Source organism: Mobula hypostoma, chromosome 9 (assembly GCF_963921235.1).
Source record: "Mobula hypostoma chromosome 9, sMobHyp1.1, whole genome shotgun sequence".
Lineage (NCBI taxonomy): Eukaryota > Metazoa > Chordata > Chondrichthyes > Myliobatiformes > Myliobatidae > Mobula > Mobula hypostoma.
Window position 1 is genome coordinate 17,309,750 of NC_086105.1, and position 18,068 is coordinate 17,327,817.

The window sequence follows — 18,068 nt, forward strand, 5'->3', positions numbered from 1 at the left end:
AACCTTTCGTCTGAAACAGCAGTGGAGACATAAAATTCACAATGCCATCAACCTAAAATGTTAATACCGTTTATTTCTCCACCAATGCTTCTTAACCTGGTTGAAACCTCCAGCACTTTCCGTTTTATTCTCCCTTGCTTTTCAGCATTTGTGTTTTATTTTTTGGTGGTGCTCTCCGAAGTCTTATAGAGAACTATTTTCACCCTTCAAGCAGGCGAGGTTCACGACATTCTGAGCAGCTTGCTGCCCATCCGGCAGAGGGCGCCCCGCCTGGCGCCGTGTCACCTCTTGCCCGGCCCCGCGTTGTTTGGCGGTTGCTTTGAGGGGTCGGCTGGCGGCCGCTCACTGGTGGTGTCCCGGTGGTGACCATGTCGGGAGCGTGGGCCGAGTCCACGCCGAGGTAGGAGCCCAGTGGATTTCCACTCGTCCGGGGTGTTGGGGAGTCAGGCCGGGGCCGGGAGAGAGGCGAGGAGCAGCCGGGGATGAGGGGAGCTGGGGGCCGGGGACCAGCCGCAGGGGGAGAGGTGGATGTGGCAGACGGAGTGTGAGTGGGGCGTGAGGAAGATGCCGGGCAGTGTGTACTGGGCAGGGTTTGAGAAGGAGAGGGATGTCGGGGTGGGGGAGCAGTCATAGAGTCGGATAGCATGGAAACAGGCCCTTCTGCCGAATTGATCCATGCCGACCAAGGTTCCCATCTAAACTAGTCACATTCCCCTGCGTTTGGCCATTTCCCTCTAAAGTTTAGACTCGCGGGGAAGAGTATGAACATTTCCTATCCATGTGTCCTTTCAATGCTGTTATTGTATCTACCTCAATCATTTCCTCTGGCAACTCATTCCATGTACTGACCGCCCTCAGGTTCCTATAAAACTTACGGTAAACTTTTAGTTCTTGATTCCCGAAAACTCTGCATTCACTCTATCTATGTCCCTATTGATGTTATACATCTCTGTAAGATCATCCCAATCCCAACCTGATCAACTTCACGTGTCCTGGAAACAAAGTATGGGAACTGATCCTTCGGCCACAATGTTGTGCCGAACTAATTAAGCTAAAAACACATCGTTTCTCTCTGCACACGATTCATATCCTGTTATTCCCTGCGTATCTATGTGCTAATCCAAGAGCTTCTTAAATTCCTCTGTTGGATCTGCTCCTACCACCAATTCTGGGAGTGCATTCCAGGCACCCATTCAGTTTTTGTGTGTAAAAAAAAATTGCCCTGTACATCTTATTTGACCTCCCGCCCCACCCCCCCAACTTTTATGCATGCTCTCTGGAAAGAGAGATATCCTCAATTTAGCAATTATGATAAATTGTTATCATAATTTTATAAACCTATGAATTTCTGTCAGCTTCTGCCACTCCAGAGGGGAGAGAAAGCCTTGTTTATGCAACTTCCCCTTATTCCAGGCAGCTGCCTGGTTAGAAAAACACTCTTCTGCACCCTCTCCACATCTTTCCTATTTAATATATCCGGTAAAAGCGAGGCCTCAGTCAGACAGGATCAACCATGGACGTTGTGTCCTAGCTGTGTGTTTAGATACGCAAGCCTGGGCAGTACGATATGGAGAGCAAGCAGTTGCCCGTGTAGCAGGCTTCCCCTCTGCACGCATCTGATGAACCGCAAGGAACTGCAGAGACCGATACAGTTTGGTATCAGGAGTGTCGCAGGAGCTGCCAGTCAGCATTGAACTCAATGTAGGGGGTGTCTTAGGGGCTCCAGATTTTTCTTTCTGGGTTTACTCCCAAATCCTTCCCCATGAGTGGGTGTAGCTGCAGGGATTTGAGATCAGAGTTTTCTTTCTCTGAGATGAGCTGCCAACCGTGGCTGACAACCCCCAACTGCCCAAAGTGACTGGTTTCAAGGTGCCTTTGCCCCTTCTCCTATCAGTAGAAATGGTTCCGACAGGCTTAGTAGCTCAGTGGATCTCAACTTGGTTCTCAGAGGCTATTAGGCTCATGCCGTTGGGAGCATTTAATAAGTAGTGGGAGCCAATCCCCACTACCACACCCCGGCTATAACAAACTTAAGGAAGGTTATCAATAAACTTTCAAAAACTGTCATAGATTCTTCTTCCTATATAATTTGTTGCTATAGGTATATTTAAAGCAGAGCTTAATAGGTTCTTGATTAGTAAAGGCATCAAAGGTTATTGGGAGAAGGCAGTAGACTGAGGTTGAGAGGGATAATAAATCAGACACCTGATTGAATGGCAGAGCAGACTTGATGGGCTTCATGGCTTAATTCTACTCGTATGTCTTATGATCTTAGAATTGAAGGCCAACCTCCAGAGGCAACCAGATCTGAATTTTATAAAGCTCTTCCTGACTCTTGAACTCAATGGTCCGACTAATAAAACATGGCACGTGTCTGTCTTCTTTACCATCCTATCGATTTGTGCAGCCCACTTCAGGAAGCTGTTAACTCGGACCCACCCTGTCCTCTGCTCTCCCCCATTCCATCTTCTACTCTCTCCCTCTCTACCCCGCCCTCTACTCTCCCTCTGTACATCAACACAATTAAGCATCCTCTATGGACAGTTCACTTCCCCTTTACATTTGATCTGTCTTCACAGTGCCCAGATTAAACTCCATCTGCCATTTGTCCATCTATAGATGCAGGTGACCTATATCCTATCATATCCTTTGGCAAGCTTCTACACTGTCAATAACGCCACTATTCTGTGTGTCAATATTCTCAAAAATCTTTTCTGCACTCTTTTCAGATTAGTGGCATCGTTCATACAGCAGGGTGACCAAAACTGACCACTATTCCAAATAGGGCCTGACCTGCATCTTGTATGGCTGCAACATTACACCACAACTTCTATCCTTAGTATGCTAAATGATGAAAGTTCTGTTTTAACTTCATCAGTCTGCAGGATTTGTTTCTAAAATGCATCAGGCTTGTCTAGATGTTCCTTTGAACCTTTTGAGTGGAACTTTTTGGTTGCAAGGAGCAAAGGTATGTTTGGAGAAAAAAGGGTGCAGAATTTCATGAAAAGAACCCCTCTCCAACTGCACAGGGGTGGATCGATCATGCTTTGGGCTTGTGTTGTAGCCAGTGGCACGGGGAACATTTACTGGTAGAAGGAAGAATGAATTCAATTAAATACCAGCAAATTCTGGAAGCAAACATCATACCGTCTGTAAAAAAGCTGAAGATGAAAAGAGGATGGCTTCTACAACAGGATAATGATCCTAAACACACCTCAAAATCCACAATGGACTACCTCAAGAGGTGCAAGGTGAAGGTTTTGCCATGGCCCTCACAGTCCCCTAACCTAAACATCATCGAGAATCTGTGGATAGACCTCAAAAGAGCAGTGCATGCAAGACGGCCCAAGAGTCTCACAGAACTAGAAGCCTTTTGCAAGGAAGAATGGGCGAAAATCCCCCAAACAAGAATTGAAAGACTCTTAGCTGGCTACAGAAAGCGTTTACAAGCTGTGATACTTGCCAAAGCAGGTGTTACTATGTTCTGACCATGCAGGGCGCCCAAACTTTTGCTTCAGGCCCTTTTCCTTTTTTGTTATTTTGAAACTGTAAAAGATGGAAATAAAAAAAAGTTTTCTTGCTTAAAATATTAAAGAAATGTGTCATCTTTAACTTTATGCCTTTTGGAAATCAGTTCATCTTTTACTCGCTTAGCTATTCACAGTAACAGAAATTTTGACCAGGGGTGCCCAAACTTTTGCATGCCACTGTATGTCAGATAGTAGTAAATATTGGACCCAAGGAGAGGAGTCTTAGTCTGCCTAGAGTCTTTGACTTGAAAAATTCTCTCTTTTCCCATAGATGTTGCCTGACTTGCTGAGTGTTTCCAGCATTCCTTTTATTTTAGTTTTTCTGCATCTGCCGGTTTATTTTTGAATTGTCACTGTCCAGTTTAATGTCAATCGAAGAGAGTATCCTACTGAATCAGTGTTACAAAATATACCCATATATCACAGTGATGTATGGTCACCACTTCCTTCAACTTTAGAGAAAAGGTTTTCTCAGATTTGAAATTAATATTCTTCCCCACAAGCTTTAAGCCAATAATGAAGGCAAAAGACATTTCCAATTTTGAAATATATTTATTAAAATTGATAATCCACTTACATTTATCAAGTTTATTGCTTGAAGTGAAATTTAATATTACAAACATTTGAAGACACATCAAGAAGAAGTTTTTTTAAAAAAAGAACCATTGAATTGTACAGAAGTAAATTTTTGGTGATGTGTTCAATTCACCTTCCCATTTTTAACCCCTTCCAAAAGTACAATATGCACCAGTTTTTATGGTGGATACAGTATTTATAACACCTGTTGTAAAATAGTAAAGTTTTGTTCATTATTTTTAAGACACGAAAATTATTTTCTAAATCTGATAAATCTTCTATTCCAGTCATGAATCTGATGAAATGGCATCTCCTCTCATTCGGAAATCTGAAGTTAGCAGAGCAGCTCGGCGGTACAGCACTGTAGAGATGCGTATCCTTTTTCTCAGATTGCTGATTTCGGACAAAGGGTCTTCACATATGTGCCTTTGGATCGGTGGTATATTGGTCGAATTTCCAGTACTTACGCTTTTTCTTTTCTACTTTAAAGTAGGTGTTGCGTTGATTCTGTATAAGTTTATCGTTATAATTTGTGGTATCATGGGTATCGTTTAGAAGGAGTTGCATGAGAATTGTATTTATTTAGAAATTTTAGGACAAGGAATTAATGGAACTTTTAGAATGTAAAGCCTGGAAGAAAAATTACCAAGAAGAATTAGGTCAGGGAACATCCTTTCAGCATTAAATTGACCAACAAGTCAGTAGAATGTCCAAATCAACAAAAATACGTGAGAAAAGATAAAGGGCAGTTCTGTCTCCTCTATGCAGTGAATTAAGGGGAATAAATAACAGTTTTCCAGGGAATTGAAATGGGGAAATGCTGGCAGTTCTGCGTGGTATTTTTTTGATGGCTTAGATGCCATTGAGTCCAGGATTCCTGTTACATCACTGGCGTTTAGGGCAGTAGTGAAAGTCCTCCATCTCTGGTGGTGTTCAGGGCTTCCTTCATCATGGCAGTAGCTTCTCCTCTGTTTGCACTACTGTCAGTCATGCAAGTCCCGAAGATTGGTCCCACAGTGCTGTTGTGTGAAGACTTTAAGATTTAAACTTGGGAATGATGAACAAATGGCAGTGTGATGAGGTGGATGTTTCCATCAACGGGACAGAGTTATATAGTAAGGAGACAGTCCATAAAAAAAATAAGTTGCCTAAGATTTTGATGCCTCCACATGACCATGTCCAGCAAATACTTATTATGAGTGCTTGAGGTGCAGGAATTTGTTAAGCAATAAATACTGGACTGAGAGTGTTGTAATTGAATGCACGCAGCATAAGAAATAAAATGGACGATCTTGAAATTCAGCTACAGATTGGCAAGTATGATGTTGTGGTCATCTCTGAAACTATGCTAAAGGATGGCTGCCATTGGGAGCTGAATGGTCAAGGATATATGGAAGATAGGTTAGTAGGCAGAGGGGGTGGTGTGGCCTTGTGTATAAGAAATAATATTAAATCATTAGAAAGGGATGACATAGGATCGGAAGGTGTAGAGTCTGTATGGATTGAGTTAAGAAATGACAAGTGTAAAAGAACCTTCATGGCAGTTGTATACAGGCCTCCAAACAGCAGCCAGGATGTGGATTACAAATTACAGCAGGAAATAGAAAAGGGCAATGTCATGGTAATCGTTGGGGATTTTAACATGAAAGTGGATTGGGAAAACCAGGCCAATACTGGACCTCGAGAGAGAATTTGTAGAATGTCTAAGGGATGGCTTTTTAGAACGGCTTGTTGTTGAGCCCACTTGGCTGTGTTGGATTGGGTGTTGTGCAATGATCCGGAGGTGATAAGAGAGCCTAAGGTTAAAGAACCCTTAGGGAACAGTGACTACAATATGATCAAGTTCACTTTGAAATTTGAGAAGGGGAAACTAAATTCCAGTGTGTCAGTATTTCAGTGGAATAAAGGAAATTACAATGGCATGAGAGGGGAACTGGCCAAGGTTAACTGGAAGGAGGCATTAGCAGGAAGGACAGAGCAGCAATGGCTGGAGTTTCTGCGAAAAATGAGGGAAGTGCAAGACAGATATATTCCAAATAAGAAATTTTTGAATAGAAGAAGGATACTACTGTGGCTGACAGGTGAAGTCAGAGCCGAAGTAAAAGAAGAGAGGGCATACAAAGAAGCCAAAGCCAATGGGAAGGTAGAGGATTGGGAAGCTTTTAAAAACTTGCAGAAGGAAACTAAGAAGGTCATTAGGAAGGAAAAGATGAATTATGAAAGGAAGCTGGTGACCACTATCAAAGAAGATACTAAAAGCTTTTTTAAGTATATAAAGGGTAAAAGAGAGTTGAGGGTAGATATAGGACCAATAGAAAATGACACTGGAGTTTTTGTAATGAGAGATGCAGAGATGGAAAAGGTACTGAATGCATATTTTGCATCAGTCTTCACAGTGGAAGACATCTGCAGTATACCAGACATTCAAGAGTGTCAGGGAAGTGAAGTATGTGCAGTGAAAATTATGACTGAGAAAGTGCTCAGGAAGCTAAATGGTCTGAGGGTGGATAAATCTCCCTGATGGAATGCACCCTCGGGTTCTGAAGGAAGTAGCTGGAGAGATTGCAGGGGCATTAATGGTCTTTCACAAGTTGATAGATTCTGGCATTGTACTGGATGCCTGGAAAATTGCAAATGTTCCTCCGCTATTTAAGAAGAGTGAGAGGCAACAGAAAGGAAACTTTAGACCTGTTAGCCGAACATCAGTGGTTGGGAAGTTGGAATCGATTGTTCGGGATGAGATTACAGAATACTTGGAGGCACATGACAAGAAAGGCCAAAGCCAGCATGGTTTCCTGAAAAAAAAATCCTGCCTTATTAACCTACTGCAATTTTTTGAGGAAATTACAAGCAGGGTAGACAGAGGAGATGCAGTAGATGTGGTGTAGTTGGATTTTCAGAAGGCCTTTGACAAGGTGCCGCACATGAGACTGCTTAGCAAGATAAGAGCCCATGGAATTACAGGGGAGTTACTAGCATGGGTGGAGCATTGACTGATCGGCAGAAAACAGAGAGTGGGAATAAAGGGATCCTATTCTGGTTAGCTGCTGGTTACCAGTGGAATTCCACAGGGGTCGGTGTTGGGAAAGCTGCTTTTTACAATGTATATCAATGATTTGGACTATGGGATTAATGGATTTGTGGCTAAATTTGCTGATGTTACAAAGATAAGGTGGAAGAGCGGTTAATGTTGAGGAAACAGAGCCTGCAGAGAGACTTAGATAGTTTAGGGGAATGGGCAAAGAAGTGGCAAATGAAATACAATGTTGGAAAGTGTATGGTCATGCACTTTGGTGGAAGAAATAAATGGGCAGACTATTTAAATGAGGAGAGAATTCAAAATGCAGAGAAACAAAGGGACTTGGGAGTCCTTATGCAGGATGCCCTAAAAGTTAACCTCCAGGTTGAGTCAGTGGTGAAGGAGGCAAATGCAATGTTGGCATTCATTTCTAGAGATATAGAATATAAGAGCAGGGATGTGATGTTGAGGCTCTATAACACACTCATGAGACCACACTTGTAGCATTGTGTGCTCCTTATTTTAGAAAGGATATACTGACATTGGAGAGGGTTCAGAGAAAATTCACGGGAATGATTCCAGGAATGAAAGGGTTACTGTATGAGGAACGTCTGGCAGCTCTTGGACTGTATTCCCTGGAGGTCAGCAGAATAAGGGGGAGATCTCATAGAAACACTTCGAATGTTAAAAGGCCTGAACAGATTAGATATGGCAAAGTTATTTCCTGTGGTCGGGGAGTTCAGGACAAGAGGGCACAACTTCGGGATTGAAGGACGCCCATGTAGAACAGAAATGCGGTGAAATTACTTTAGTTAGAGGGTGGTAAATCTGTGGAATTTGTTTCCACAAGCAGCTGTGGAGACCAAGTCATTGGGTGCATTTAAGGCAGAGATGGGTAGGTTCTTGATTAGCTAGGGCATCAAAGGGTATGAGGAGAAGGCAGGGGGGTGAGGATGATTAGAAGAATTGGATCAGCCCATGATTGAATGGCGGAGCAGATTCAATGGGCCAAATGGCCTACTTCTGCTCCTATATCTTATGGACCACCGTGTGAATCTGCATTGAGGAACAATGGTCCCCCTGCATCCCTCCTCCCAAATTGGCAAGTTCCAGGATCGGAGATCTGTGCAGGCAGAAGGCAGGAGAAAGGACAGCCGGTGACTCCTGAAGTTGATGAGTCCCAGTGTGAGAGGTTCGTGTGAGCACGGAGTTCGAAGTTCCATCGTGAACGAGTCTTGGGGTCCTGACTGAATGTCAAAGCCCAAAACCTGAAGTCGGCAAGCCCAAATGGTCAAGGCTGTTGTTTGAAGCTCCTGGGACACTGTGTTGGAAGTCATTGTCTGTGAGTCCAGGCCTGGGGCTGGAGACTGAAAGCCCAGAGGCAGCTTGTCATGGGGTTTGAGGCCTATCTGTGTGTGTGGGTGGGAGGGAGGAATGGGTATTTTTTTTTCGTGGCTGTTATTTTAATTTGTTACTTTTGTTATAGTTGTAGCTTCTGTTGTTCTGCTGAACATTGCAAACATGCTATATTGGCGCCAGATTGTGTGGCAACACTTCTGGGTTGCTCCCAGCACATGCTTAGGTTGTGTTGGTTGTTAACACAAAGGTTGTATGTTTTGATGTACATGTGAGAAATAAACAAATCTGAATTTCTTATATGACTTGTGCTAGTATGGCCAGAGGCAGGGCAGGAATATGAGCTGGGTGAGCTGCTCAGTACATAATGTTTATTATTCACAAATGCAAAATTGCAGTCAGAGCTGAGGCCAGGATTGGGGTTAGAAACAGTTAGGGTCAAGAACGTGGCTAAGTTTGCAGCCAGAAGTGGGATTGGGAACGTGGCTTGACATCACTAAAACAAAGGAGTTGGAGGTGGACTTCAGCAAGGTGAAAACACCTTGCGTTCCCATTTCCATTAAGGGAACAGATGTGGACATCATCCAGGACTACAAATACCTGGGAACTCAACTGGATAATAAACTGGACTGGAATAAAAATACAGGGGCTCTGTACAAGAAGGGGCAGAGCTGACTATATTTCCTGAGGAGGCTCTGGTCATTCAACGTTTGCAATATTATGTTGCAGATGTTCTATGACTCAGTGGTGGCCAGCATCCTGTTCTACGCTGTAGTCTGCTAGGGCAGCAGGATGAGAGCAGCTGACACCAAGAAGATCGATAAGCTCTTCAGGAAGACTGGTTCTGTTCTGGGGGTGGAACTGGATTCCCTAGTGGTTATGTCTGAGAGGAGGATGCGGCAGAAGCTATGGAGCTTTATGGACAATCCCTCTCACCTTCTCCATGGCATACTGCAGTAGTCCCGAACCACTGGGCCGCAAGGAAACTATATGATTTGGCGATATGAAACAATATGAGTCAGCTGCACCTTTCCTCACTCCCTGTCACACACTGTTGAACTTGAACACTCCCCCCCCCACCCCTGTCGGCCGGTCCGCAAGAATCCATGGAGAGGTGGTACGAGTCCTGAGGCTCTTGTACCTTCTACCTGATGGTGGCAGCAAGAAAAGAGCATGGCCTAATTGGTGAGGATCTTTTCTATGGCAACATCTCATGTAGATGTGCCCAATGGTTGGGAGGACTTTAATTGTGATGTACTGGTCCGAATCCACTACCTTTTGTAGGATTTTCCATTCAAAGGCATTGGTGTTTCCATACCAGCCCATGACGCGGCCAGTCAATACACTGTCCATTACATATCTATAGAAATTTGTCAAAGCTTTAGGTGTCATGCCAAATCTCCGCAGACTCCTGAGCATGGTGGTTGCTGACTCTAGGTTATTCTGACACCTTTTAAACTTTCTTCCCTGGTGAGGCTTCAGTCAGATGGGCTCTCCACCAGCTCCAGTTTCCCCTCGATGTCGTGTACTAATCAGATTTGGAAATCGTTCACTGGTCTTTCATTGTCATTGGGTCTGAACCTGGAACTCCTCAACAGCACGGTGGGAGTATCATCATGGCAAAGGCTACAAATAGTCATTGCCTTCTCAAGGACATTGGGGATGACAAATAAATTCTGGCTTTTCAAGTGACATCCACATCATGAAAAGTCAACAAATACAGCGGAAATTCTTTCTCAATGATGAAGGAAAAGAACTTCTACGCCTACAGTGCTTTTCATAGCTTTGGGTCACCTCTCAATGCCTTACAGACAAATAAGTATATCGAAGTATGACATTAGGGACGCGGCAGGCAATTCACCTCCAAAATCAGCAAGGGGATAATTCAGAAAAATTATGAGTAATTTGTCTTTGTACTATCAGTGTCAACCTTAACACATTCTCTAGAACCACTGAAGGCAGCTGCGTCAACTATTTCAAACCTGCCTGCAGTTGACCGAGCTGAAGCTCATATCTTCCATGAATTCTGTAAGTATTAATTAAAATTAATCCTTTTAGTGAACTAGATTAATTCCATGTTTTAGATTATAAATTAAAAAGCAATAGCTGAAGTACTTAATAGGTCATGTAGCTTCTGTTAAAAACATGGCTAATACTTCCGATGCATGAACTTTCAAAGATGCAAGCTAGGTATAATGAATGGGGTGCCAGAAAAAGGGGTGAAGTGCAGGATCTGCAGCTCTTCAGAGAATGTGTTAAGGAGCTAGAGCTGGAGCTGCAGCGTGATGATCTTTGGCTCATATGGGAAACTGAGGAGATGATAGGAGCAAGGAGGTAGTCACCCCTAAGTTGCAGGAGGCAGGAAAATGGGTGACTGTCAGGAGTGGGAAGGGAAATGGTCAGCCGGTACAGAGTACCCCTGTGGCTTTTCCCCTTAATGATAAGCATACTGTTTTGGGTCAAACCTATCTTGGGATCTGCAGCAACTGGGTCATTGGCACTGTGGCTCAGAAGGAAAGGGGTAGGGAAGGACTGCAGTAGTGATAGGGATTCCGTAGTTAGAGAAGTAACATGAGATCCTGTGGACACGATAGAGACACCCAGATAATATGTTGCCTCACAGGTGCCAGGGCCAGGGACATCTCAGATCAGGTCCACAACATTCTAACAGGGTAGGCCAGAAGTGCAGCTAGAAGTTTCGTACGTATTGGCATCAATAGTGTAAGAAGGAAAAGAGAGGAGGTTTTAAAGAGAGAATTTAGAGTGCTGAGTAGAAAGCTGAAAAGCAGGACCTCCAGTGTAGCAATCTCTAGACTGCTGCATGTGCCGTAATCTACCTTGTTATGACCCTGCACTACCTGCAGTGCATATTCACTGAAGTGTAACACTTTATTCTGCACTCTGTTATTGTTTTACTTTGTACTACCTCAGTGCATTGGTGTCTTGGTATGGCTGGTTTACAAGTTAGGGCTTTTTAAATATAACTTGGTACATGTGACAATAATAAACCAATTTAGCAAATCTATTTTGTCACCCAGTCCTCTTTCATTCACATCCACATAAATACAACGGTTAATTTTGCTTTCAAAATATGCGTGTATGGTACAACTCTGATATTGGTCTTCTCCAGATAGCCACGAAATACAGAAAAAGTCATGGGAGTAGTTGAAAGAGAAACATCAAGCCCCTCCCCCACTTGAAAAGGAAAAAGAAACAAAATTTCCAAACCCCACCCCCCCAACCTCTCCCTCAGACAAAAGCTAACAGATCGCCCACACGGAAAATGGCGGCTAGAGCATCAAACTCCAAACCCCCAAACCCTTCCCTTGCAAAAAAGAACAGCAACAATAGCATCAAACCCCCAAGCCCCTCTCTCATACACCAAAACTAATGGTGCGTCTGCACAGAAAAACCAACAAGAACTTCAAACCCCAAATCCCCAACCCTTCCCTCACACAAAAACTAACATATCGCCCACTCAGAACCCCAACCTGCAGAGAAAGAAAACATAGTACACTGAAGGAGAGCAATATAAACTATAGTCCAATAATGACATAAATCTTAGAATTTTGAAAACGAGTGACCTCTGCACCGCTGACCTGTTGACCCATGGCCTCTGGAGAGTGACCGCTGACCACCTCCACGTTTGCCTCGATGCGTCAATCTTCATCGACGCTTCGAAATGGAGTCCCCATCTCTGGTCTTCTCCACAAGGCAACTCACGGCCTTCTCCGGGGACAGCAGAGCGCTGGAACATTAAATCAAACTGCACGTCACATGCTGCAACATTTTCCAAAACACAATCAAGACAAAAACCACATAATGGCCACCTTTATCTCAACTCTTCCACTGAAGCCATCGTCTATGTATTAATAGCCTCTCGACCTGGCAGATGAGTTGAACAGGTACTTTGGATCTGTCTTCACTAGGGAAGACACAAACAATCTCCCAGATATAATAGTGGCCAAAGGACCTAGGGTAATGGATGAACTGAAGGAAATTTATATTAGGCAGGAAATGATGTTGGATAGACTGTTGGGTCTGAAGGCTGATAAGTCCCCAGGACCTGATACTGCATCCCAGGGTACTTTAAAGCCCAAGTGGCTTTAGAAATCGTGGACGCATTGGTAATCATTTTCCAATGCTCTATAGATTCGGGATCAGTTCCTGTGGATTGGAGGGTGGCTAATGTTGTCCCTCTCTTCAAGAAGCGAGGAAGAAAGAAAACAGGGAATTATTGACCGGTTAGCCTGACGTCGGTGGTGGGTAAGATGCTGGAGTCAATTATAAAAGATGAAATTACGACTCATCTGGATAGCAGAAACAGGATCGGTCCGAGTCAGCATGGATTTACGAAGGGGAAATCGTGCTTGACTAATCTTCTGGAATTTTTTGAGGATGTAACTATGAAAATGGACAAGGGTGAGCCAGTGGATGTAGTGTACCTGGACTTTCAGAAAGCCTTTGATAAAGTCCCACATAGGAGATTAGTGGGCAAAATTAGGGCACATGGTATTGGGGGCAGAGTACCGACATGGATTGAAAATTGGTTGGCTGACAGAAAACAAAGAGTAGCGATTAACGGGTCCCTTTCGGAATGGCAGACCAGTGGGGTACCGCAGGGTTCAGTGCTGGGACCGCAGCTGTTTACAATATATATTAATGATTTAGATGAGGGAATTAGAAGTAACATTAGCAAATTTGCTGATGACACAAAGCTGGGTGGCAGTGTGAAATGTGAGGAGGATGTTATGAGAATGCAGGGTGACTTGGACAGGCTGGGTGAGTGGGCAGGTGCATGACAGATGCAGTTTAATGTGGATAAATGTGAGGTTATCCACTTTGGTGGTAAGAACAGGAAGGGAGATTATTATCTAAATGGAGTCAAGTTAGGAAAAGGGGAAGTACAACAAGATCTAGGTGTTCTTGTACATCAGTCACTGAAAGCAAGCATGCAAGTACAGCAGGCAGTGAAGAAAGCTAATGGCATGCTGGCCTTCATAACAAGGGGAGTTGAGTATAAGAGCAAAGAGGTCCTTCTGCAGCTGTACAGGGCCCTGGTGGGACCACACCTGGAGTACTGTGTGCAGTTTTGGTCTCCAAATTTGAGGAAGGACATTCTTGCTATTGAGGGAGCGCAGCGGATGTTCACGAGGTTAATTCCTGGGATGGCGGGACTGTCATATGTTGAAAGATTGGAGCGACTGGACTTGTATACTCTGGAATTTAGAAGGGTGAGTGGGGATCTGATTGAAACATATAAGATTATTAAGGGATTGGACACGCTAGAGGCAGGAAGCATGTTCCCGACGTTGGGGGAGTCCAGAACCAGAGGCCACAGTTTAAGAATAAGGGGTAGGCCATTTAGAACGGAGTTGAGGAAAACGTTTTTACCCAGAGAGTTGTGGATCTGTGGAACGCTTTGCCCCAGAAGGCAGTGGAGGCCAATTCTCTAGATGCTTTCAAGAAAGGGTTAGATAGAGCTCAAAGGTAGTGGAGTCAAAGGACTTGGGGAGGAGGCAGGAACAGGGTACTGATTGTGGATGATCAGCCATGATCACAGTGAATGGCGGTGCTGGCTCGAAGGACCGAATGGCCTACTCCTGCACCTATTGTCTATTGTCTATTGAATAGCTGGTGCAGAATGATGGCTTGAACAGTTTCTCTCTGTACCTTAAACTTCATGAAAATTTTGCTGTGCTCAATTGAAGATATTTTATTACTCTTGCTGGCATTTACCAGTTTCTAACAGAATGAAAACCTGGCAAACTAGCGAAGGTAAATTAGTTTCTCTTTCATGTCTTTGGATGTCAAGCTGAAAAGAGGCAGTAAAACTCCAAAAATCTGGCATCTGACTCAGACATTGGTCTGGAATGTGTAGGGGTCCAGAGTGCTAGTAAATCAAGCAACAGGGCCAGTGTCTGGACTGCGGGCCAGGTGTGCAGTCAAAGCAGAGGCTGTGGCGTGGAACACGAGGGCCAGGAACATGGATAGTTTTGTGGCCAGAGCTAAGGGCCAGTGTGCTTATATAATTCTCATTCCCTTTGAATTCATCAGGTTCACTGGAAAACTTATTATATCACTGTGTAATGTTAAGACAAAGGGAAGTAAGGGTTTGTGTAATGTAAGAGTAGCAATGTTCAATAATCTCGAAAATCTGCCTGTCTGGCACCAACAAAGTCTGAAGGGTTCAATGCTTCTATTTAATATCAGAGAATATGTATAATATACAACTTGAAATTCTCACTTTCCGCAGACATCCTCGAAACAGAAGAAAAAACACTCAAACAATGAACGACAGAAAGATAATAAGAACTCTAAAGCCACCTACCCTCTTGCCATGCACAAGCAGCATCAACCCTCTCTCTCTCCCATTCCCCCTACTTAATCTAGCATAAAGCATCAGCATTCCCACCATTCATTGTGCAAGCAGCATCAAAGCCCCCAGTACATCAAAAACTAATTTCACTCCAACTTTTCTACATCCCACAGGCTCTCTCCCTCAGTAACAAGGGAGACAGATATCACTCTTTTCACTGTGAGAGGGAAGACAACAGTCGCTATTTCAACATTACAGTCAGTCTGATGTGTTGCTTTTTATTTCAAATTCCCCAATTCGAGAATTGGCAGCAAACTCTCCCTCACCATTGGGAGAGACAGAGCAATCGAGCACTGAGTGCAGAGCCCTTGGACAGCTGCTCTCGCTAATTTTGATGATCTGGCTCCCACTGCGCTTCAGTTCGTGACAGCTGCGTGAATTTGTGTCCACAGGGCCATGCAAGGCCGCACCCCTGAAGGCGCCAGTCTTGGAGGTGGTCGGTTGGCGACCCCGCAAGAACAGGAACATGGCGCTGTGCAGAATGGCATTTCAAATGCCGCTGTAGATCAAAGATCCTGACAGGATTCCAGCCACCCTGTAAAGGAATATAGAGACATTAGGGTTTCAAGTGGTCAGACTTTTACCATACTTTGTCTAAAAGGAGAAGCCTCCAACTTGGGTCAGAGACACCAAAAGGATATACTTAATATTTTTTGTGAGTATCATCAAGCTACATTAGAATTACTGTCTTTCCCCATTTTCAAAATTCTGAAACAAGATGGATCTGTTGAAATGCCCATGTCTGGCTCTTGGTGTTAAGTTTTCTTTCTGTTATGTCCTATATTGTGATAGAGAATGTTCTCACTAAAATTGAGCTGTGCAGCTCTGACTTTTTTGTGTTTTATTCAGTGTGGCACTTTCTACAAAAGTGTCAGTTTCTGATTGACTAGAGTAACCAAGTTTAATGGAAATTATGTAAATTCTAGAATATTATAAAAATAATGTTCAAAAATCAGTGTATGTTAATGATATGTGGTATTGTATTACAGACACTCCACAGACTAGAGTTTGCCCTGTAAAGAAAAGTGAAATATTTAATATCTTATCATCACTTCGACTTCCCATAATGGTAACAACTCCAGAAGCATCAATGGTAAGAACCAACCATTACCTCTAATATTTAAGTACAGTGGATTCCGGTTGATTGGGTTATCAGTTGATCGGGGCAGCCGCTTATTTGGGACCACTCTTAAAGAACACAAACTAGTCAGAGGCTTTTTCCCAGGGCTGAAAGGCTAGTACGAGAGGGCATAGTTTTAAGGTGCTTGGAAGAAGGTATAGAGGAGATGTCAGGGGTAAGTTTTTTTCGCAGAGAGTGGTGAGTGCATGGAATGGGCTGCCGGTGACGGTGTTGGAGGCAGAAACGATAGGGTCTTTTAAGAGACTCCTGGATAAGTGCATGGAGCTTAGAAAAATAGAAGACTATGGGTAAGCCTAGGTAGTTCTAAGGTAAGGACATGTTCAGCACAGCTTTGTGGGCCGAAAGGCCTGTATTGTGCTGTAGGTTTTCTATGTTTCTAATTGGGAAAATAGCCAGGATTGTTTTGTTATGTTTCCCCTCTCACTGTGAAACGGGGACACCTCTTTTTCCCTTACAGATAGACTGAAGGGTCTGTTTCTGAGCTGTAGAGGTCTATGGTTCAAATGGTGATAATTGTCGATCAGGTTGAAGAAGATTTAGATTATCGTAAAGTTAAAACCTAACTGTAATACATAGGAAATAAAAAATTTGGATGATGTGGGGAGACCAAAATGAAGATTGGAAAGTTCAGGTAAAATTGAGTGGGATAAAATCAAGTGGGGGAAAATCGACATTTCTTTAATCCCCAGCACTGCACACATCTAAGAGAATGAGATTTCGCATTTAAAATTACTTGTTGAAAGGCATTTATCTGGTGAATGAAACCACTTGCTCTTCAATACGAGTCCTATTTTCAGCTGTTTCGTCATGAAAACAGCTAAATCATGCTTTGGAAATTATTTAAGTAATGTGTTTAAAGGCAAATCCTTCTACAATCTACACTTCTCTCCCTAAGCAGCCCAATACATTTTATTCATCATTAGTGACTTTGTAATATTTCGTCAATTGATTTTTGTTCTTTTATTATCTGTTATCTCCCATTTGGTGCCAGCAGTTTAATGTTCTTGATAGTTCAATGAGAATAATTGCTTTAAAACTTGGCTTTCTGCTTAATTAAATCTTTTTTTTTGCTTATAGTACCAAATTTCATCTGAGTTAGATGAAATTGAAACAGATCAATTCACTAAGCAGAGGATTGATTTCAAGACTATTGGTTCACCAGGAAACTTTACTGAGGATCTAACTCTTAGTGCAGCCATGCTGAATGAGGATGATCCAGGAGTAACTGGTGAGAATTGGGTCTGTCTTTTAACTTATAGAAGCACTGATAGATCAAAAAGTCTGTTACTAAAGAGGTTGGAATGTTCAGTTCTGTTTTATTGAAATTGCTTTTAGTAGTCTACCTTATTTACATGGAGTTGTGGAGCTTTGACCTCTCTAGTTGGTGAAATTAGAAGATAAATAATTCTCTGTTTACAGTACTTCATTTTTGGTTTGTAACCATAGTTGTCCTGTGTCTGCAGAATACATGATGTACGGCTATGACAGTGCATTATACATGGCAGGTGCTGTGGTTGTAATAACCAAAATTTAGTAGGGATGCTCACCTCATTGATACACAAGCAGTTAAGAGTCCAAGTCACTACACCATAAATTTTGAACTTACAGAATAACTGAGTTCCAGTCCAGATGAAGGGCCTCAATCTGAAACATCAATTCTCCATTCCCTTCCATATATATTGCCTGACATGCTGAGTTTTTCCAGCGTCTTGTTTGTTGCTTAAAGCAGTATTAGCTTTCTTTTCAGCACAAAGAATGAACTTTGGCAAGTTTTGCATAGTTTATGTATTTTAATTACTTATTTGCATGAAGTTACTGGTTTTTGCATTAAAGACATGTAAAACTTGTGGATCCACTGAATGTTCAAATACATACTTGTGTTTCAGTGAAATGCAATAGTATAGAGTTTGCAGTAAAAAAAAGTGAATTATTTTTGAGTGAATCTGATGAACTTAAGCAGGAAAACGATCCAGCTTCTATTTTTTATTTTGTTGTGCTTCCTTTTATTGACCATGTGAAACACACTATATTATGTTACTAAAGTAATGAATGCGGTATATTTGCAAA

At 42.9% G+C, this 18,068-nt stretch overlaps 1 protein-coding gene across 1 annotated transcript in view; it reads left to right on the top strand.

Annotated features, from left to right (window-relative positions):
• Nucleotides 1-279: 279 nt before the first annotated feature.
• nup107 (nucleoporin 107) overlaps nt 280-18,068 on the top strand; it is a 52,896-nt gene continuing 35,107 nt past the window's right edge. Inside the window, exons 1-5 of the mRNA XM_063057805.1 lie at nt 280-400; nt 4,394-4,479; nt 10,429-10,509; nt 15,850-15,953; nt 17,079-17,229. Of these exons, the coding sequence (XP_062913875.1) occupies nt 369-400; nt 4,394-4,479; nt 10,429-10,509; nt 15,850-15,953; nt 17,079-17,229 (454 nt within the window). The 5' untranslated portion in view covers nt 280-368. The remainder of the gene's footprint in view (nt 401-4,393; nt 4,480-10,428; nt 10,510-15,849; nt 15,954-17,078; nt 17,230-18,068) is intronic.